This window comes from Carassius gibelio, chromosome B16 (genome assembly GCF_023724105.1).
Source record: "Carassius gibelio isolate Cgi1373 ecotype wild population from Czech Republic chromosome B16, carGib1.2-hapl.c, whole genome shotgun sequence".
Lineage (NCBI taxonomy): Eukaryota > Metazoa > Chordata > Actinopteri > Cypriniformes > Cyprinidae > Carassius > Carassius gibelio.
The window spans coordinates 19,537,348-19,561,324 of NC_068411.1; the positions used below are offsets into that span (position 1 = coordinate 19,537,348).

The 23,977-nt window shown below is 37.7% G+C and overlaps 1 protein-coding gene across 1 annotated transcript in view; it reads left to right on the forward strand.

The window, feature by feature from the left end:
* itga8 (integrin, alpha 8) overlaps positions 1-23,977 on the forward strand; it is a 67,760-nt gene that overhangs the window by 414 nt on the left and 43,369 nt on the right. Inside the window, exons 2-13 of the mRNA XM_052579032.1 lie at positions 320-453; positions 3,925-4,025; positions 4,599-4,722; positions 7,114-7,175; positions 7,523-7,568; positions 10,390-10,515; positions 11,006-11,050; positions 13,141-13,184; positions 13,846-13,902; positions 14,406-14,458; positions 15,780-15,985; positions 23,155-23,346. Of these exons, the coding sequence (XP_052434992.1) occupies positions 320-453; positions 3,925-4,025; positions 4,599-4,722; positions 7,114-7,175; positions 7,523-7,568; positions 10,390-10,515; positions 11,006-11,050; positions 13,141-13,184; positions 13,846-13,902; positions 14,406-14,458; positions 15,780-15,985; positions 23,155-23,346 (1,190 nt within the window). The remainder of the gene's footprint in view (positions 1-319; positions 454-3,924; positions 4,026-4,598; positions 4,723-7,113; positions 7,176-7,522; positions 7,569-10,389; positions 10,516-11,005; positions 11,051-13,140; positions 13,185-13,845; positions 13,903-14,405; positions 14,459-15,779; positions 15,986-23,154; positions 23,347-23,977) is intronic.

Sequence of the window (23,977 nt, forward strand, 5' to 3'; positions counted from 1 at the left end):
AGCTCCTAAAGAGAGGTATATTCCAGCAGGCTATATTTCGTAATAACCTCTTTCTTTCTGCGAAAGAAAACTCAGTTTGGAAATGCCTACAATGTTCGAGACTTTTGACGCAGCTTCTTATTCAAAAAGCTTTTCAGCACCACAAAAATATGGACCAGTGAACTCAGCCGCCTGAGGTTGATATCCAATTAGAAAGAGGGAATAGAATAGGCTAACTCAGATTTGAATTAATTTGCTGGGGTTCATCTTGTCACCTAAACGTGTATTACTTTTATCCAGTAGGATGCCGTTATATAGATGTATGCTTTTCTCTCTCCAGCATGTCGGTTCTAGTTGGGGCTCCTAAAGCGAACACCTCTCAGCCAGGGATTGTGGAGGGAGGAGCGGTGTACTACTGCCCCTGGCCGGCATCAGACCCAGACTCCTGCCGCCAGATCCCCTTTGATAAAGCAAGTAGGTACCCTCGTGATTTAGAACCTGTCATCTAATCCAGAAAGTTCAGAACAGTTTCTACTGAAACAATTAGACTCTTTCAGGTATAACGATGTCTTCTTAAGTGCCTTTTTATTCGTTTCCTTAAATTACTGGTGAATTAAAACTCTTACATTTAAAATAATGCGCTTAGAAACACACTTTGTTGTTTCTTTCTTATTTACTAACACAGATGTCACAAGCAACATCTTTAGAGTAGTTTTCACAAATTCCTGTTCCTCCAATAAAAAGATCAAAAACCACATCCAAGAAAGAGTTAATTTCGCCCCATATGGTTTGGTTTAAAATTTCAGGAGCGGAGTAATTACCAGGGAAAGGCGCGTAACTTTACCTCGGTGCGTAATCTGCCGTCATTTAGACGTCCATTACGCGCGTCTATTATTTAGATCAACACAACTTTTTATCTTTACATTTACATTTGTCTGTTCACATTATCTGCTGTCTTTGTCGTCTAATCCATTTAGTGAGGGGAAATATGTTGATAATGTCTGTATTGTGAAATCAATCTTGAAGTGCCAGAAAAAGGAAAAGTTGCTTTTTAGAGTCACAAAACATCTCATTTAAATCGATTTTGTCATCTGGCACGGAGACTGCAGGAGTGTTTATGATATTACTGGACTATTTTGAGGAGCCGTGGCTTGCCGGTAAATGCAGTGGTCGGTTTTGGACTCAGAAAAGCGGCGTGGACTGGAGACAGACTTGGATGCAGCGTAATATGAGCGCTGATGTTTCGTCAGTCTCGTGGTGTTATTCATAGCATTCTCTAGAGGGAGCTTTGATCGCAGTATTTGTGTGCTGTTCCTGTTTCTAACATAGGCTCTTATCAGAAAAGGCTATTGCATGACCTTCTAAATAGAGAACCATGGGGGCACTGCGGTCCGATTCTCGAAGGAATGACTCGTTCGAGCCGATTCTTTGTACATACAGGCCGAACAATATATTACGATTCTCAAACAAGCGACTCTAATGAGCCGGTTCTTTTTAGTGAATCAAATTAGGCGAACAGTGTGATCCGATTCCCGAATTAATGACATTAAAATTTACTGATTTATTTTATGATGTGCATTTAATCAGTCTATAATATAATATATATATATATATTTAAAAATGAATGTAATAATTGGTTTTATGGTTTTGGAGCATCTAATGCGATTTTATAAATAAGTAGTTGTTTATTATTAATAGTCATTATTATTAATTATTTATTTAACAATTATTTCAGTTTTGTTTTAAGGTTTTTTTTTTTTTTTTTTTTTTTTTTTTTGAGGAAGAAATTCCTTTTACATCATCACATTTAACCATTTGTAGGTGATCCAGTGAGAATCACCATTTGTAGATGAAGTATTGAAGTGTGCATGAGGAATTGACATTGAATCGGATTGTCTTTTGGAGATGAAAGCAGTGGTGCTCTGGTTCAAGACGGTTGGTGTTAAATGGAGCCTGATGGTGATGAGGTGAGAGAGGCAAAGAGAGATATGTGAGAGAGAGAGTTAAAAGAGCTGTGAACACAAGGGGAATACGGAAAGAGACCAAACCCTGACAAAGGAAGACAGAAGCGCTGTCTGTTCTTTGTTAGTGTCATAGAGCATCTACTCAGCAAGAACGTCTTCGCTGAACACACACGCTTCCAGATTCATTAGTCACGTTGTTTTTAACACACTTGAACTTTGATCCCATGCGCTCTTCCCAGTGTGGCCCTCAGAGCTCTCCATGGGGGGCATGGCTCGTCTGTGTGTGACTGACCGCTTCTGATGACAGCCTGTGTGTGTGTGTGACTAATGCAGTCCTGACTGAGATGAGTAAAGTCATTAGATACACCAGATAGGCTCACATACCAATGGGCCTTGCCTTGCAAGTTTTCACACAACCCTCTCACACACACAGTTTCACAGTTACATGTCCAGACATTATAGAGACCTTACAGGAGATACATTCCACAGATTTGAGGTAAATATGTCATTTAAGATAGAAATATATTATATATTATCAGAGATTATTGAATGTTTAAGTCAAGACTGTCTGTTTAGCACCACAGGTCACTTTCAATTAGAAAGATCACAGTTGTTACTATTATAGGAGCTTTCATTCATAACACGAGGAATCGTTTACAATAAATAGATATCAATGCAAAAACAAAAATGAAAAGAAAAAATGACAAGCATGTGTTTTGAACCCAAAAATGAAACAGATGTTTTATAGCCCCAAATGATGCCCTGCTGTGTTTTTATATTGTGAGTCTGGCCTTGCATTTTAGCACAGTCTGTGACACCAGAACATGTGTTCATTTAAGCAGAATATCCAGAGGTGTAATATTGGTAATATTGCACTTATAGGCTTGGAAAACATAATATAAACACACTCAAATTGTAGGTAAACTTTCATATAATAAGAAATTTTTTTTTGTTGCCATTAGGTACTCTCGGATACAAGTTTTTAATGCATTCCCTGTGCAAAAGTCCCCACTATGATCCTAAAGAGGTGATTTGTGGTTGCTAGGGTGTGATGGATGGAGTCTCAGGTCACTCTTTCATAGCAAGTCTACAGAATTTTATCGGCAGATGAATATCATAAATCAAATGCTTTAGAAAAGGAATAGAAGACATATTTCAACAAGCTGCATAGTTTAAGGTATACATATTCATAGCACAGACAGCAAGGAACAGGCTATGTGCCTTTTCCCGAAACGTTAATTTTTAAGGAGTGGTCACATTAGCAGAATTTCATCAAATTTTTGCGTGCAAAAAAACTCAGTTGTCCATTGTCAGCAGTGTAGCCATGCAACTTTCTTTTGGGAATTTTGTTTCGACCAAATTGTCAAATGCTCAGAATCCTATTGAAATGACACAATTTTAACTAAGAAATGTCGCTGAATAACATTCAATTGGTCAGTTATCTTCACAGCATTAATGGTGATGCTTGCCTTAGTGGTGAGTCTTTAAGAAAGTTGTACTGTATATAAAAAGAAAATGTCTTCAAAATACTGTGAAATCTTATTATGCAAGCCAAAGTATAAGACTTACATTCTGTATCAAGAAAAAGGCCTGAGAGATGGAGAGAAGAAAGCAGAGAAGGATTAGAGTTGATATGTTTTTATGAGGTGTAGACCGTACCTTATGGAGCTCTAAACAGGCCCAGCTGTAGCGAGAGCTTTCCTGGATCCCACAGAACCCCTGTAGACACAGATCCACAGAATCATGTAGCACCCCCTGTAAAACGACCCCCTGTAGATGTGCTTTCTCATAAACAAACACACTCAGACTCATTTGAAACCTAATTTGCTGTTTCATGGCTCATGTTGTTCCAAAATCAGTATATCACCACAAGTGTTCACAATGTGTTACATTTCTCAGCTGCCTGATGTTTTCTGTTTATTATATAATGAAGTCCCACTCTGTTTTTCTGTAACTTTCATTCTTCCCCTCTCTTGTCCAGATAACCGAATGATTAAAGTGAACGGGACAAGGGAGCCTCTAGAATTTAAATCCCATCAGTGGTTTGGAGCCTCAGTCAGGACCCACAAAGACAAAGTGGTGGTAAGTGATGCTCAGAAACATAATCCAGTTAAAGACCATTTGCAGTCATGCTCATGCTTGACGCATGCTTCCATGCATTCATGGATGCGGTTTGGAAACTCTACTCTTTATCAGTAAGTAGCTGCCCGTCAATGGATTTAATGCTGTTTAATAGCATTAGTGTTTCATTCATGAATGCATGGGAGCCAGAATCTGAGTTCATTCATGAATGCACGGGAGTGGTGTTTTAGAGAAATGTTTTGATAGGAAATGTGGCTCTGTCCTGTTACTGAGGGGGTTTTTGGAAAATGTTGATTTGAGGTTGACCATGCGAGAGGAGAACTGCTGATGTTTGAAAGAAACAGCCCAGAGTTATTACATGAGGGAAGGCACGATTCCCAAATGTGACTGTTGTGCTCCAAACAATCAGATACGGAAACATTTTGCTCTTTCAAATACTTTTATTCAGAAAATTACAGAAGAGTGGATATTTTGTTTTTTTCATCTCCAGCTCTGTCCTAAGTAGTCTCTTTCCAATCTATGTCTATCAGTGCTGCTATTTACAGTAACATTGTGTTTTGTGTGGTTCTTTAGGCTTGTGCGCCCCTCTATCACTGGAGGTCAGTGAAGGTCAGCAGTGAGATGGATCCAGTGGGAACTTGTTATGTGGCTGTGCAGAACTTCAGTGCCTATGCTGAGTATTCTCCATGTCGAACCAGTGAGTATTTCACACACACACGCACACAAACACTTACTAGTTTTCTCACATTTTATGGGGCCGTTCCATAGACATACAGTAGTGGGTTTTTTTTATACTGGAGACACTGTATTGTCTATCCTCATACCCTAACCCTACCCATCACACAAAACTTTCTGCTATTTTAGATTTTAAAACTTCATTCTGTATGATTTATGAGCTGTTTTCAAAATTTACTGCTTCTACTACTGTATGCTTGTGGGGACACTTAACATAGAGAATGCCAGGTACACTCACACACACACCAAAAAACAAACAGTGACACAGAACCAGTGCGTGTGCAGTTCATTTCACTTGCAAATTTTAAAGCACATTATTAAGCTTTACTAAAGTTAGCATATCTCAGGTTGTTTAGAATGAATTAATGAATTTCCTATTCACAGAATCCTGAAAAAAGGTTTGGATTTCCACAAAACTATTAAGCAACACAACTGTTTTCAACACTGATAATAAGAAATGTTTCTTGAGCAGCAAATTAGCATATTAGGATGAATCTGAAGGATCATGTGACACTGAAGACTGGATTAATAGCTGCTGAAAAGTATTATTCATATATATTAAATATTATATAAATTACATTTTAAATACATTCAAATTGAAAATCCTTTTGATAAATTGTAATCATATTTTGCAATGTTACTGTTTTATTGTATTTTTGGTCAAATAAATGCAGCCTTGGTGACCAAAAGAAAAATCTTTCTAATACATTAGAAAAATCTTTCTAATCCCAAACGTTTGAACCATAGTATTTGTACCTAAGATGGTCTGTGTTCATTTAGTGTTCACCTACAAGCCAAAATTCTTGCATACCGCCCTGAAATGAATCAAGTTCAGCCCAAAGGCTGACAGAACCTATAACCCAGTGGAACATGACAGGCTTTGGCACTGTTTGTTGCAATGCAAGCAGCATAAATCTGTGTAATGAAGTATGCATGCTTTCGTTTCTCACCTGCATCATCCTCAGTTGCACAGACACACTCACAGACTCTTAGTCAACGCAGTGCTGGATGATCCAAAAACAGCACCAAGAATACTGTCACTCCTTGGAGTGTTTTTTTACTGATTAACTATACATACTGTACGGTTACATATAACTAGCCTAAAGTTTTTTTTTGTTTGTTTTTTGTTTTTTGGATGACTAGCTGATTAGTAAAAAATTATTAGTCGTGCCAGCTCTGCTTTTCACACAAAATCACAGATGTGTCCTCTGCTTCTCGGGCTGCCCAGTTGTGCCAGCTGCCAAAGATCAAAGGGAAACTGACATGTTTATTTTGAATGTAATTTCCTGCTTATTTCCTGTACTTTAAAGTCTCATTCACAGTAATGGTAGTAGATAAATATACTCTAATTTCTTGACATCATATCAGATACACATATGTGACCCTGGACCACAATGACTGAAAATCTGGAATCTGAGGGTGCAAAAAAATCCAAATATTGAGAAAATCCCCTTTAAAGTTGTCCAAATGAAGTTCTTAGCAATGGATATTACTAATCAAAAATTATGTTTTGATATATTTATGGTAGGAAATTTACAAAATATCTTTATGGAACATGATCTCTACATAATATTCAAATGATTTTTGGCATAAAAGAAAAATCTATAATTTTGACCCATATAATGTTTTTTTTCTGGCTATTTCTAAAAATATACCCCAGCAATTGGTTTTGTGGTCTAGGGTCACAAATTCTCTTAAATTTTCACAGCACACACATAGACGTGTGTATTAACAGTTAGTGTAGAGTGAAGTGGTATATTAATAATGATAATTCTGCCTAATGTGCTCTTAGGGAAAATGATTATATGACACATGAGGCCATAATGAGTGTGAATTACTTTCCTCATTCTTTGTCAAACAAGTGCCAGCTGTCCCTGAGTCTGGCAGGGACTCAGCTAGGAGTCCCTGTCAAGACTCAGGGCATAGATGCTCGGTGTTGATTAAATCCAGCTTGTTTATGTCTGCTAGGAACACATTTGCAAAGACAGTAGTATTGAGAAAATGTGAGGAATGAAATACTTAGTGTAGTGTAGCCGAGGAATAAAAGAAGAGAACAGGAATGGAATGAGGTAGAGAGAGTGTTTATTATTTATTATTTATCAGTCACTCATCTTCTTATGACTAAGAAGTTGGTTATGGTTTGGGATTAAGCATAGAGTTAGCATCATAGAAAAAACCATATTCATTTAATCTCATTTAACAGTACTATAAAGTCTGAGCTTTTGAACTTTCCTTGCATCACATTATCCATTTACGTCAGTATTTTACAGATTTGTCTTTGAAGTCCTGAATCTTTCTGTACTCATTCATATCCTAAAGGCTTGTGTAAATGAATGTACTCTGATCTTTGTAGATAACCCGGACCCCGAGGGCCAGGGCTTCTGCCAGGCGGGCTTCAGCGTTGATTTTACTAAGGTAACAAATCTCCCTTCTCAAGCCTGTCTCTGTATTTCATCTTTATGGTGACACACCCCTGTGTGACATGTCTTGCTTTTTGTTCAAAATCTCACAGCAGTCATTTCCAGTTTGAAATGGAAATGTTTTTGGGTATCACTTTGACCCTTCATTCAGGCAGGATGAGGACTTATTCCTTATTATTTATTGTATCTATACTTATATCTCTACTCTATCTCCATAATCCTGCTCAAAATGCGCAAGCGAACACACTGAAATAAACACAAACACATTTTTGAGGCCAGTGTCCTCATTTCTACGGTACCCTCTCTCCTATTTCCTCACTTGTTTTTTCCTCCATCTCTCAGGAAGGGACTCTGGTTGTGGGAGGGCCAGGGAGTTTCTACTGGCAAGGTAACGCACTTCTCCTCATTAGTTTGTATTTTCCATCATTCCATCCTTTTACAGAGTCTCTCTGAGTGAGATTGGCAGATGCAAGGCTCTCATATCCCAGACTCACAGTCTCACAGGACCCCAAGAATCTCAGTTCCGTCCAACAAACTGACCAGGCTGACCCTTCCTCCGCCTGCAGAGCAGAATAACAGACGCTCAGAACGATGACACGTCACCTCCCATGAGCCCTGTTACCAGAATAATCAGGGATTATCTCAGTGTGTTAGCGCTACCATTTCTGAGTCTGTTCAGCCAATCAGTGAAGTGTTCTGCCGCAGCTCACTCATCACAGATGGGTCAGTGATAGCTGTAATATAGCAGGCGTGAGGTCAATGAGCTGCTCTTTAATGTTGGCTTACTGTTAGAGCAGTAATCATTGCTTTTAAATGCCAGTGAATGCAGGCTAACGAATGCCTGCACTTTTTCACTTTTCGCCTTAATTATACGTTCTGCACAATTGGCAATGAAATGCATTTAAAGACAATACAGAAATCTGTACACCTGCATATGTTTAGCTGTGTTTATGTTAGAGATAAATAAATCAGCAAGTGTTTGGCCATTTACAGACTGCCAGCATTAACTAGTCTGGCTCATTAGCAAAACTGGCAGGTCCACTTTGTGTTGAGTTGATCTACTTAGCTTTATTAATGCACCTTTTTACAAATAATTATATTGAATTCTGAGCTAATTTTCAGAATACTTACTTAATTTGCATGAAATGTTATTTCAGTATTTTTAAATAATATAATTTAGTTATAATTACTGTAATTATAATATTTCTATATCATAATTTGTGTATTATATTGCCCGTTGGTGACTTATGCTAGCTTGATATTGGTATTAAAATCAGCTATTGAAACACACGCAGATTTTATGTGGAGTCTTTAGATTCCCGAAATAATGGAAACCTGGAAAAATCAGGGAATTAAAAAAAAGGCAAAATCTTAAGTTCTTAAGACTTCATTTCTTATAAACGTTTTATTTAATTTCTTAAAAATTAGCGTTCCACTCTAATATATGTGAACCAGGACCACAAAACTATTCATAATGGTAATTTCTGAAATCTGAATAAATATTAATAAGCTTTATATTGATGTATGTTTTTTTTTATGATTGGACAATGTTCGTCCGTGATACAACTATTTGAAAATCTGTAATTAGTATTGCGAAAATCAACAAGTCGTCCAAATGAAGTTCTTAATACACATTACAAATCAAAAATTTAGTTTTTTTATATTTACGGTAGGAAATTTACAAAATATCTTCATGGAACATGATCTTTACTTCATATCCTAATGATTTTTGGCATTAAAGAAAAATCGATAAATTTGACCCATACAACATATATTGTGCTATTGCTTTTCTACAAATAAACCTGTGCTACTTATGACTGGTTTTGTGGTCCAGGGTCACATATTTAATTAAGAAGCGATAGAAACACATGCATCATCTAACTGTATTGTAGTGAAGTGCTCCTCTTAAAAATCTCTTAAAAATGTGTGGAATGGATGTTTGGCCCTGACCAAATGAGGCACAGCTGAATATTTTGTGGCCGGATGTATATGTAATTGTTTACGTGTCTGGATTTGAATCACAATGCTAGATGTTGATTGTTGTGTAATTGCAGTCATATGTTAAAACATGAAAACAGATTTATTCAATCTCCAGACCCCCCACAGCCTGAACTCAGAGTCACGGCCCTTAATAAATACTAATACTGGGTTCCCCATCACATCTCACATGTGTTATTGGTTTTTGTTTGTAATGGAGAGTCAGATGACTTGAGATGACACAAAATGTAATGTCAGACACAGGCTCTCACTATTTCTCTCATATATTTCATGCTGTGGACAAACAGAGATGCATTCGGAGTTATGACCTGCCACTCGCTTTCTCTCCTCTCCTCTTTTCTCACGCTCAGTCCATCTTAACCCTTGCCTTTCATCACTTTTTTGGGGGGGAAAGACAACAGATTTCTGTGAGGAGAAAAAGTACCACATATTGTGTCGTGTGTGTCCACAAAACAAATAAAAATTAATAGAAACACATGTACACGCAGACACACAGCAAAACACACATTAAGAGAGATTAATGGTTGGGGTTCATCTTAGGCCTGGTAGTAAAAGAGAGTAATGTGTTTATAGAATGCGAGCAACAAAAACGGAAGAGATTCCTCTCACTCTTAAATCTTAATCTGAGAACTTGCATCTGTGCTGTTTTCCTCATTGCTTGTGTAATGTAGATAGATGCAGAATGATAAATCTGAATGTTGTGGAAGTAATACAGGGAGGTTCTTACAGTTTTAAGAGAAGCTGTATCCCTTTTGTATGTTTCTGCCTGTTGACAATTAAGCTTCCATCCTTGGATCAAATCATCAGTTAATGAAGCATTCTGCAATAGCAGTTGTATTTCTGCTGGAAAATATTTTTAAATATGAAACTTATCAATACTATATTATTTCTATGCTGCATATTTTTTTTTCTTCAATTATTTCATGGTCACAATAATGAATTATAGAATTAGAAATATATCAGAAATTAGAAATATATTACAATAAAAATATATAATTGATCTTAGTTTTATAACTATTGTAGCTCAATACAATTATGTAACTATCAGTTTAAATCTGAAAAAAAAAAAAAATGGCATAAAAGTCCCTAAGAGAAAAACAATATTTTTGTACTTTACAGTTTGTTTTGCCATCCAAAAATAAGTAACAACATCTGCCACCACAGTTGTACGATGTCTGTGGAAAATGAAGTGTGTGTTTGTGTGTGTTTAGGTCAAGTGATCACTGCAGGTGTTGCAGAAATATTAAACGGCTATTCCCTGAAAAATATTCTGCGCAAAGTTCAGGGAGAGAAGCAGACGGTGGCTGCATCAGACGCATATGATGACAGTTACCTAGGTAAGAGACGTGTTTGTGTGTGTCTGCCTTTGAAAGGTAAAGATGCTTTATGGGACACCAGTGATTTTCTTTGGGCCCCTGTTTATGGGTCAGTGGGCCAGCCCTCTGTCAATTTAATAAACGCACGCACACGTGAACTCACTTGAGCTTTTTTGGTGGATGTTGAGGTAACCTTGACCCTCTGTCCCATAGCTCAATTCGGTGCTAAGTTTGTGCCTACTGATAACGTTTCCATCTGGAACTACAGACCTCAAAACACTCATACACACACACACATATTCTTTAAACACACTTGCAAATCCTGTACTGTAAGTAATTTAAGTAAAGACAGCTGGACTGTCATGATAATAGTGCAATTGATTAAAAAAAATGATGAGATAAAATCAAATGAGTAAACATGGTTTTTAAACTCCCTTTGGTTAGCAGCATCAACTGTTCCTCTCACTGTAGTCACTCTGGTTTTCTTATATTCTCTTTCTGTGTCTGGTAGGCTACTCTGTAGCAGTCGGAGAGTTCACAGGTGATTCGGAACAAGGTGAGAACGTTTGAACATTTTATATACTATATTATATAAAGTGTTTCTGTAGCTCAATTGGTAGAGCATTGTGCTATCAAGCACAAGGTTAGGGGTTCGATTCCCCGGGAACACAAGATTGGAAAAAATTGATAGCCTGAATGCACTGTAAGTCGCTTTGGATAAAAGTGTCTGCTAAATGCATAAATTTAATTTAATATACATGAATGATGCAGATTAATGGGATTGTTCACCCAAAAATGATAATTTTGTCATCATTTACTCCATCATGTTGTTCTAAACCGGTATGATTTACTTTTTTTCTGTGCAACTAAAAAGACTCCATGTGTAGACAGAATATAATTTAAAATATTTTCTGTGCTAGTCGTAATGTTCAGACACATAAACAAACATCTGCATCTTTAGTAGAGTTTGTGTATTAATGTGAGTGCATGAGAGAGAGCTCTGTCTCTGTGTGTGGTGGTTGTGTGGATTTGTTGCTTACTGAGCTTTGATCGGACCCTTCAGCCTCAGACCGTAATTACAGAGCACTCCCAGGATTCTGTCCCTGACATGCCACTCAGTGACAAACAGCCCATCTGCAGTCTGTCATCCGTCTCTAACACAGACACATGTGTGCGCCCACGCTGACTCAAGCAATCATTAGCCTACCTATCCATCTGACAGTGCCCTTCTGCAAAACCCTGCAACATATTTACCAACCACCCACAATCCAGCTTGAACAGACTAAAATCTGGTATAAAATAATCTTGTGGGAATTATTATGCTATATAATAGAGTGCACCTAATTGAAAAGTACACATTTTAAATGATAAAAAGATGATTGTTTAAATTTTTCTACACTGTAAAAAATATGTAACCCTGGACCGCAAAACCAGTGATAAGGGTCTTTTTTTCTTTTTTGAGATTTATAAATAACCAATTGATGTATGGTTTGTTATAGAACAGGACAATATTTCCAATATTTGGAAATCTGGAATCTGAGAGTGCAAAAAAATTTAATTCTTAACTATGGTTTTGCAGTTTTTTTTTTTGTTTGTTTTTTTTTTCCTATATGTCCAGAGTCACATATAGAAATGTATTAACAGGTTTTTATCTGTTAAAATGACAATTTATAGAATGTATTGATCATGGCTGCGGTAATTCATCAAATGATGATCATGAAGTATGGCAGATTGCAGTAGTCTGCTGTGTCATCCACAAGTTACCACTCAAAACTGACCTGCAAAACAGAAAATGGTGACAAAATTGTGTTCAGCACCATTTTTGGGGGTATATATTCTCTGTTACTTGATTTGCACAATTCCTTCAGCAAATCAGACATTGAAACAATGCATACAGCATGCACAAATAATCAACACTATCGGCGGTTTCAGTTAATTCTTCCCAGAATTCCCTCTCTGTCTTTCTCAGACATATGTTCTATCTGGTCTGGATTAGTGGTGAATCCAGAGTGGAGAGACATGCTGATCTCTTTGTGTCAGAGTTTCATACATGGCCTTTTGCTGTGGCACACTTTGTGGTCAAGCAAGGCGGGAAATTTGAGGTGGCGGGGGGAAGGGTCGAGGACGAGCGGGGCTGCTATGGGTCCCTGGGAGTCTGGGAGATTTCGAGTTAGAAATGAGGCAGACTTTTGAACGGTCCCTCTCCGATCTCAGTGGGTGGGACAGATCCGACAGACAGCCGCAAACCCTCCCACCACATCACTATCTCCAAGATCATCCATCAGACCTTAGACAGTCTCTGTCTCCTCCACTATGTGTCTTTCTCCTCTCTGTCTCTCTCTTCTAAATATTTATAATAAATGAGTGACTGACATGGTGTTGACAGAGACGAGATTAACAACACTCACACGTCTCACCTCACTGTTTAGCCTCAGATGCGCTAGATAAGTGCTTGTGAGTGTGGAAATGTTCACTCACACACCCTCTTCTCAAAACCAGAAAAGTGTATGTTTTATTATCGTTGAGTACTGAAGCACATCACTGGTTTCTTCAAACTCTACAAGTCGAAAATATATAAACCTGCTGGTGCAAATGTAAATATCTCAGGTATGTTTACTGTATGCTTTTCTTATGTCCTCTATGCAGAACTGGTAGCAGGGGTACCTCGAGGGGCTCACAACTTTGGTTATGTAAGTATACAGTCCTAAACAGACTTTGTTTCCTGTGTTTCTCTCATGGTAAGATTTCTAATCAAAGGTCAGAGGAAAAGGTTAAGGGGGAAGGAAGAATGTGAGAAATGTTCAATAGGTTATTCACTACCTTTCTACTAAAATTGAAACATTTGTTCATTCAAATAAACAAAAAAAAAGCTGTATGTTTTGCAAAGACTGGTATTCGGGTAAAACCTCGTCACTTGTGTAAGTGCTTGAGTTTCTCATCTGGATGTGATTTGAAGCCTTAAGTAGGAATTCCCAATTAGGGCTGTAGCATCTAGGACGTAGGGGTGTCCCCTTTGGCCCTCAATTGAACAGAATCATATTCAGCTGGATGGGCGGTTTGTGAGGCAGACAGTGAATTTGTGTCTCTTTTTGGGTATTAGCCATATGTGGCTTTGTTTGATTTAGGATCTCAGTCATACGTGTCCCATAAAACATCCACTAAGATCAATCTGGATGTAATTTTTAGAGCGCTAAATGCCTAACATGAGGAAAATCACTCTGGTTTGGAGTGGAGGACAGACATATGGTCAGATACACAAGTCCTGCAGTACATCAGAATCATGACGATCTGTCATGAATGGAAACAGTGTTTTATTAGCACTAATACAATCTGAATTCTCTCTTATTACAGGTGGCTGTGATCAATGCAACAAACCTGACTTTTATTCAGAATTTTACTGGGGAGCAGGTGAGTGACTATCCAACCTTTGATTTGTTTTTAAAATGTTTGTGTTAGTTAAATATGCTATTTGTTCACTATGAATTATATGTAGGAGTTGTGGCTAAGTTCTATGTTGTGGAGAATGCAGCAGACAGCCACATTTTGACATACTTTGCTATAGTTCTGATAGCTTCCCTTTTTTCAGCTAGAGGGGTAAAATAGCTGTTTTAGACAATGAAAGTGTGTAGTGTGACTGTACTGCACATCTGATTATATGTGCTTTGTCATTTAATAATTTGAATGCTGCCACATAATCAATAAATGTTGCACAGAAACATCTTTTTTAAATGACTATTGTTGTTCTTTTGAGTTTTGTCTTCAACAATCAATGGAAGGCTTAGCACAATGTTATTTAATATATTTATGTCTGGCTAAATTGGACCAAAGGAAGTTTTTAAAGGAGACATAGACCTTTTAATTGCATTTTCTCCATTTCACATTTCTATTTCATTAACAACTTTTTCTGGCAGATGGCCTCTTATTTTGGATACACCGTTGCAGTGACTGATCTAAATGGAGATGGGTAAGTAAACATGGAAGTGTAAGGTCATTAAACAGTTGTTCTATGCAAGAGGTGATGGTAACTGAGTAAGTCTGTGTACATTAATGTCATTCTTATTGAATCTATATTTATCTCCATGTGAGGCATCTGTCCGCATTATTTGTTTTGAGCTAATTTAATTTACCAGATCACGCTGTATTTAGTTACAAGGTGTATTCAGAACTAAATAGAATTTGGACCATATTAATCCAAATAATAGAACCATGAGGTTTTATATGGGCTTTGGCTTATTTAGACTCATGCATTAAGCTCTGGTTTACTTGACCCTTGTTTAAATGCTCACATAGTCCAGGAGGGAATTTGATATGTATAAAATTTGTTTCTAATTTGGTCTTATGAGAATACAAATCTTTGCTGACACATCAGCGCCAAAGCTCCTTCTCTTATGTCTGAAATGCTCACATATGTTTATGCCATTAACTGAAAGGCTTCCTTACCAATGGTACATAGTGGAATACACAGTAAAACAGCAGTATACACAAAGAAAGAGCAGTTAAATGATACACCAGCAATGGCCAACATACAGAGCGAATTACAGCTCATTACACTTATAGCTATTGAAATGGCTCATTTGCTGGAAACAGGGCCAATCAGTCTTTAGTGTTGAAATCAATGTATCGTTTTTGTTATTTTTTGGCCACTAAATGCTAAAACGTATAAATCACAGTGATTTATTTTTAGATATTAAATAACATAACTTTGTTATTGTCTGTTATCTTAGATCTAAGAAGTCTGAGAAGTCCTGTACAAATGTGAACATTTCATTCCATTTTATCACTGGAATACCGCCACCATCTTTGTTGGTTTTAGTCCAGGTTATTCTCAGAATGCCCTGTTCCGAACTGTAGGAACATTTTGGTATTCCTCCATCGGTCTTCACGCAGTCCAAAACACACTCCTAAATTCATATCTCCAAGCAAAATGTCTCTGTTTTATATTATCAGCATTTATAAGGTTAATGCTTTATACCCCGCCATGATACTGTCATGCGCTGGCTCGTCTGTTTCTTCTCTGATGGCTCATATTTTACAATGGTTCAGTGGTGCACTTCCTTGTATATATGGCTGTCTTGTAACCTCAAGGGTGACGTCTAGTATGATACTTTGACTTCAAACATGCACTATAAAACTGCAGGTCTTTATTCAGTTGTTAGCCATCCATTCAGTTTAGAAGTAAAGCATCTTCAAAACAAATACATGTACAATTTATGTTTCTTATGGGCCTACAAAAATTCAAAACCTAGAGGTGTTTGTGTCAAATTTGTGAATTTATGTGCACACAGGCTAGATGACGTACTAGTTGGAGCTCCACTCTACATGGACCGTGAGTTTGAGAGTAAACCTCGTGAGGTGGGCCGTGTGTACTTGTATTTGCAAGAGGACGCGCTTCTCTTCTCTCCTCCAATCACACTCACTGGAACGCACCTGTTCGGCCGGTATGGAAGTGCCATCGCCCCTCTCGGAGATATCAACCAGGATGGCTACCTTGGTAAGTGTTTGTGTTCGTTTCAGAGTGTTGTCTTGCATGTTTCAGGAGTTTTTCCAAGGCCAGAGAGACAGAGGTTAGATGAACACCCATTTCCTTCTTGTCTTTTTTGTTTAGGATATACTGTCTATCTATCACACGCTTAAAATGTACAGTTCTAGCCAGTCAGGAAGGGTAAAATTAGTGATTTGGTGCCCTTGTTTGCACTTTCCTGCGAATTGGGTGTAAACCACTCTGTTGCGTGTGTGTGTGTGTGTGTGTGTTTTGCCGAGTTTGTGGATGGAGGTCACATGGTTTATATTCCTGTTGCTATTTAACTACTAGTATTGCTAAATTAATAAAAAAAATTAAGATCAACAAAAAAGTTATATAGCCGCGTTTCCACTGCAGGAACTTTACCCAGGAACTAGGGACTTTGGCCTGGTACTTGGTGTGTTTCCACTGCAGGAACCAGGAACTAAATAAAGTTCCGGGTAAAAAAAATGCCCCTCAGAAAGTCCCTGCTGGCGAGGTGGTACTTTTTCAAAGTTCTGGAACTTTCGGGGGCGGGACTTTGGCGCTAAACATCCTGATTGGTTGAGTTCACGTAGCATTGGTTGAGTTCAACCACCATTTATTCGGATCAACATTTTCAAAATATTACTGTTATTGTGTCATGAAATTTAATTTTAAAAGTATTTCAGGCGAGAATGTAGCTGTTTAAAACTCAAATCTGTTGTTTATTTATAAAGACAGCGCCTATTTAAAAATGTGTTTCGCCGATCTCGGAGACGGTGAGCTCCACGCGATCAGCGGGAGCTCAGTGATCATCTATCCGACGAGAAGCAGCCTCACTTCGGCTAGACCTTCTGATATGTGCCGCTGGCTCTGACGTCTCTCTAGTGGTTAAACATAAAATATAATTCAGCTGCGGGGTAAATCTAACAGGTTTTCTTTGGTCTGTATTCGATTTATCTATATGTTAAAATGAAAATAAAAAAGGCAAATTTATATAATGTTTCGTTTCATTGTAATGGCTGCATATACACATAGCCCTGAACTAAGTACATTTCTGCAGCTGTTATTATGCTTAAATGAAAACGAAAGGAGGCAGTGGTATTTGATATCCTATTTCGTTTTATTGTAAATATACGGAGAGGAAAATTGCAGTAGCCAAGACGAGCTAACTAAAGTTATCAAGTACACTGCTGTTTATAGATTTACTGGACTGGCGTCGTCGCGGACATCACAATCCCAAGACGAATGCACAAAGTCTGAACTAACTACCGATGATGCACGTCCAAAATCAGCGTACTTTTTTTTTTTTTAAATCAGTGGTACTTTGTATAGAGAAATGCGCGCAGACATACGTCACCAGTCTATTTGCCTAATCTTCCCGGTACTTTACACCAGGCGGCAAGGAAGTCGACCGGAAGTTGAAGTCGGCTGTGTGCTGCCATCTTGTAGCAGAACTTCACTTGCGTTAGCATTTCCATTGACTCCCATTCATTTTGGCGTCACTTTGACAGCCAATAACTTTACATCTGAGGCGTTTAAAGACTCCGTTTGTCCATTATTTATTTCTAAAGATACACGACAATGTATAAAGGGCTCCATTACCTTCTATGTTACATTATGGCCCCGTAGAAAAAGTTTTTGTAAAAAATAGGCTAACGATTGCGCCATAACCACACGACTCTCTGTCGCATTACCGTACAGACAGGAGGAGAAGCTCGCAGGCAATTAACTTAATATGGCGCACTGGCGTTATCAGAATACTTACTCCTGCTCACTCACGACAAAGAACTCCCCGCTCAAGCTCGCCGTCTCTGCAAGATTAACGATGGCAGTTTGCACGCACAGCTACTAGAACATTTACATCTGTCAGACAGGTTGCTGACGTCGTCAAGCTTAGTTTGAGTCTACGCGTCAGAAACGGAAGTGCTAAAAAACGCAAAAAATGGGCTTCGATTGTCTCAGTTGAGTTCCAATGGGGTCGCTGTGTCCATTTCTTTTACTGTCTATGCTTTACACCGCGGTGGAAACGCAGAAAGCAACAGGTCTCGGGTGAAAAAAGTTCCTGGTACAAATGTTCCGGGTAATTTCGGTGGAAACGCGGCATTTGACTGAAAAATCTACAATAAATCATATTTAATAATTTTGGAATTTAGATTAAATATGTCATACATGTAACAATAAATAGTGTTTATAAATGTTAAATTATAAATGTAAATTAACCCCCCCAAAAAATAACAATTAAAGCTGAAATTGAAAATTTGAGGAATTTTACATTTTTGTCAGAGCATAGTTGACATGCTTGGGCACACCAATTTTTTTTTTTTTTTTTTTTTTTGATGTTGAGCCCTGTCTCAGAGTTTCTGACCTGATCATTGCTAATTATGTTGCCATGGCAGCATTTCTCTATTTATTATGATTTTTAAGAGATCTCTTTGCATCTGAAAGAAACCAGGTGTTCATGGGTGGAGTTCAGACCATAATAATCAGCCACAGATCATCTCCATCACTACAGACAGATTGAGTTGAGTTGTAGACAGAGGTTTTCTGTGGTGCTGGTCACTGTGTGTATGCGGGTGTGTGCAGTCTATGAATCAGCTCCATATGTTACTGTAACACAATCTGATATGTCAGTGTAATTTTAAAATGACACTTGATGTGGATGAACATAAGATGAGGATGTGATGTCCATACATGAAATGTAAGCCATCTGGTTCTATGATTTCCAAAAGCATATGTCATATAAGACTTTACAACCTGTACGAAATGCCATTGTGCTTGCCAGTGTGCCAGTGTGAGACTCAAATATTGTATTGTATATTGTACAATAAAAATTGTACTCAAATAGTGTTTGTGAGTTCTATGGTAACAAAACACACTTTGATTTAAGCAGGGGTTCATTTTGTGGATTACTTATAGGTCTTGACTTTTTTGTGGTAATGTAAAAGTATCACATAATGAGATGATGCTGCCTTGGAGTTTTGGAGACTTAATCAATAACTGATATGGTCATAATGAATCTGATATCCCACACTGTATCTCTGTTACACCAGCCATATGGGTTTGATGAAGTGATACTTGTCACAGTGTCTCTGTGTGCTTTTGTTCTCCTGCTGTTTGAATTATTCTGTCTTATAGCTAGTTGCTTGCCTTTTTTGTCCTGAGCGTTGTTTGTTCCTTTTTTTTGTTGCTCTGTTGCCTCTGGATGGATTTGCTTTTGAGAGGATCCAGTGAGAGACCTCACTTGTGTGTGTGGCTGTACAGCTTGTAGTGTCCTGGTGTTTAATCTTAGTAGTTGGCAGGTACAGACAGATCCATGTATCTTTTGGTCATTTTGTTTTTCTACTTAAAAGAAATAAAGCAAAATGAGAAACAGTTTGATTTTAGTTTTTTTTTTTTTTCGTTTTATTTAAGAACGTTTTTTTGTTTATGGCTAAAAAATGAGATTATGCTTTAATATTTGTTTTGAATGTCTGGGCAGCGCTGAAACACCCCTTTCATCACACTGCACGAAAAGCGGCAACTGTGAACTCAACAGGATTATCATTATCAACAGGAGAGAAGCGGCTGGTGAGCCGAGTTTATTAATCCTGCGGATTCTTTCCTAGCAGTGCTTACAAGATAAAAAACATACAAATAAATTCACGGCTGCTGCATGTTTTTGACAAAGCAGAAATTACTTAATTCAGTGACATTTGAATTTTACCTTATGTGATCTACAATGACATGGAATATGTGTAGAGCACAGATCCCGATTCGCAAGCGCCATCCTGATAACAGTGGAACGCGATTCAGCTCCATCTGTTTTGGTCGATACCCTCAGTGACAACAAAATCTAACAAAAATCTGTTGTAAAATAAAGAATCCTAACATGGTGTGCTTTCTGTCATCTCGGTCTCCCTGAACTTCTGTCTGAAACGCATCAGAGATGATCCAGGCTCATGCATCACAGACACAGAACCATCCTAGATCCAATGAAAGCTTGACATGTCTAACAATTTAACAATTTAATAAATGAAACCAATGAGAGGTGCTGTGTTTCCAGTCTGAGTTCATTATCTGTAATGTGGTCACACCCACACTCTGTTTATACTGTCATCATCTACCGAATTTGTGACTTCAGTTCATAATTTTACAGTATAGCCTATCATTTGGATTTAAGAATTACAGTAGACTAATTATGTAGTATTTTTCACTAAATACTAAGTATTTTATTATAATGTATGTGGGGTTGGTTTTTCCCATGAAATTGTGTTGTGTAAAAAAAAAAAAAACATGTTTGCTTTTTTTTCTAATAGGCCTAGAATAAAATAAGTAGGCTAGTAGTATCATATTTTATTCTATGTAGTTGTAGATAATGCTAAAGTAAAATTCAAATGCTGTTTTATTGCTCCTTATTTACTCCTGTTGAAAACGAACCGAGCTCGCGGTTGCCGCGTATCGGTGCAGTACAGAAGGGTTGAATGGGGTGTTTCGGTGCTGCCCACACATTTAAAACAAATAATAAAGCATAATCTCATTTTTTACCCATGATCAAAAATACAAAAAAATATGAAAATTTTCGTTTTCCGTTCTGTTAGGGCCAGAAAATGAAATCAGGCCCTAAAGCATGACTTTACAATAAATGTGTGTTATTTGTGGACCCAGTGGTTTCTTATGTCTGTAAAATGTCTGTTTCCCTCAACTGTGGCATGTAGTATATGTATGCAGTCGATTAAGGCCAAGCCACACAATTAAGTATCTTGTAAAGTGTCATAATGAATTCGGTCTCATATATATTATGCTGTTCTTTTTCGCAGACCGTCTGTCTGTTAATGTTGGGGGTCTTTGGGCACTGTGCCAGCTACTGTGCCCACTGCTAAAAAAACAGGAAAAGGAAATGATCTAGAATCACCAACAATATGCGACGGATATTTATAGAGAGGAACTCACCCAAGAGAAACAGTGAAACAGAGCATTATTACATATGCTGGCACACTTGTGCACACTCACTTCCTACTCACACACACACACGGTGGTCCAGTGGACGGAAATGAGCGCTTTCTTGTGGTGATGATTTTATTTTTCTAAGTCTAATTAAACTTTTCGTTCCTGTCTACCTCAGAACGGTTTGCTTAGCTCAGAAGATTTCCATGAGCACACATTCCTCTAAGATCTGTCAATAGTCATGGGCTCTCTCTCTCTTTCCCTATACTGCATCCTTTGATTCCTCTGTTTTTATCAATTCTTTGGAGTTTGTCAGTTGTTTTTATTATAGAGTGAGGACATAGATCAGGCATGCTCAAAGCCGTGTGTGTATATACAGTATATATATTACAATTCAATTAATTGTGTGTCTTAATTGAACACGCCCCAGTGGAGAGAAACAGATGTTTTACAGACATGAAAAAACACTTGTTCTAATAACATGCATTTTATTATATTATGCTCACGGACCAAATCACACTCCACTTCCGGCCCACATTCTAATGGACTTAGAATAATAATGGCTGATAAGAATTTGATGTATTTAGTAAATTACATTAAATACAATTTTATTTTAAAATAATCTTTACTAAGAGTTTGACTGACATGGAATCTAACTAATTCTAATGCTAAATTTGCCATTTTGTACAACAAATAAACTCAACAGGAAAGTTAGTAGATTAAAATTGGTGCATTTGAAGTAGATATTTGGTGTGTATTGATGTCTTTCTGTGGTTAAAACGACAAACGTTCGGATGTTCATTCATGTTTATTTCATGCTTTAACTAGTAGGAAGAAATGATCTGTCCACATAATGCTTGAACTGAGGCACTACCAAAAAACAAAACAAAAAAAAACAGAAGTACCCTGCTCTGCAATGTCAGTGTCCTCTTTATGCCTCAAAATATTTTTTTACTGTTGGTGCATATATGCACTGTATTTTAATGGGAGGATCTGAAGTTAGCTAACTGGACGCATTTATGCATTTTATGAATGAGTTTATGTGTAAATAAGATAAAATTCACATGGTCTACACTGAGTGAAAATGGTCTTTTAAAGAGGTTCCAGCACTGTTTTAATAAATATGAGGCTGATATGCAGTAAGTCACACTTTTAAACCTAATGAAAGCCACATATCATTACAATTACCAGATAAATCAGCCCTAAAGCAAAGTAATGTGAATATCCCTGACATAGATCTTTATAGAGTTTATTTCCTCAACATCCCCTCAGTCGCTCTGTTCCTCTGCCTTTCTGCCCCTCACTGGGCATCTCTGTCTGGGTCAGCAGTTGTCTGTTTTTTAGTTTTCCCCTTGTGTGCGTGTGCTGCTGCCCAAATGTAGGTTAATGACTTGAGCAGCGCTGCTGGCAGGAGGAACACTTGAACAGATAACCCTACCCTGGAGATTTATTGGCCATGCAGTAGTGGACTGGTGCTTGTGCATGAGTCTGTTATTGTTCTGTAATAGTCCCTCAGTGCCGAAGAGAAAAGAGCGGTCGCTCCCTGTGGAACTTTGTGTAAATCATCGGTATTCTTTTTAGCAGCATCCTCTTTTTTTCCACATAAAAGCATCTCTCTGTTCCTCAACATATCAAACACTGAAAAAAATCAACAATGAATTATAAATTACAAAATGCAGCAGATCCAAATGTATAGCGCTAGTGTGAATCCTGGTGTTCTTGTAGTTAATGTATGGAAGCCTGTTTTTATGTTAGAATAAAAACTTTATTCAACTTTCTGACTTTATTTATCAAAATCTCTTTATATCTCTCTCTTCATATCTCACAGTTGCAACTTCATGTCTTTCTTTATCAAACAAAATGACTTTTTATCTCACAACTGAGGCTTTATATCTCACATTGTAACAGTATATAAAAAAAATCATGTTGAAATGATGTTGCAATTATGTTTCTCGGAATTGAGACTTTAATGTATAACTTACTGTTTAGACATTATTCACCATAATTTTTATTTTTATAACACAGGTGAGACTTTAAACCTCACAATCGATACTTTGTATCTCACAATACAGGGACTCACAGTTGGAGCTTTGTCTTAATTATGATTATTTCACAGTTTTTATTTTGTTTATTGACACTTATGAAGAAACAGGCTTCCACAGGTAGACTGAGCTTGGAAACAAATTGGATGTATATCTTTTATATGCTGTTATTGATCAAATATTGTTGTCCTCCATCTTTTTCTTACTCAGACATGGCAATAGGAGCTCCGTTCGCAGGAGAGGATCGTGGTGGCAGGGTCTTCATTTATAACGGGCAAAAATCTGGGCTGATGTTACAGGCATCTCAAGTGCTGAAAGGCGACTGGGCCTCATCCGCTGTCCCAGCAGGCTTCGGATTCACCCTGCGTGGAGATTCTGACCTCGATAACAACCAGTACCCTGGTGAGTACAGAAAAGCTTTCAGTCTCTGTTTACGCAGGTTTCTGTTAAGACAATCATGCTTAGGAACTGATGTAAGCCAGGGAGATTAGATGGAGGAGGAATGAAAGACTGGATGAAGAAAAAGACTGGACTGAGACATCCAGGTTGAGTCACATTGGTGGGTCAGTCCAACTGTGTGCAAGTGTTTACACTCGTTCTTCTTCATTTCTTGGTCTTTTCTTTGTCTTTCTTTGTCTCCTTTTATGGAGGGATCGTGTTTCTGCATATTTGTCTCGTTCCTGTGTTTATCGTGGTTTATTTGTCATGTCTTTATTGAAAACAATCTTTCGCAGAGTGTGATGAAATCCATGTGATTTCTGATGCTCTCTGCTGTCTGGGCCACATCAAATCATGCATCAATGAATGATGTTTTATTAAGGACAGTGATTTTGGAGTTTACCTGAAAAGGGCAGATCTTATTACACATTTAGATACTTTATAGTCAATCATTTTGAGACTGTGGGGATAAATATTTGAATATATACCGAACAAGCTATTTATAGCCTGTGGGTGTGGGTGTGTGTGTGATAGATGTTGACTGGGCTCCAGATGATGTTTCAAGGGTTCAACTCTGTTTCTTTCAGCCATTCTA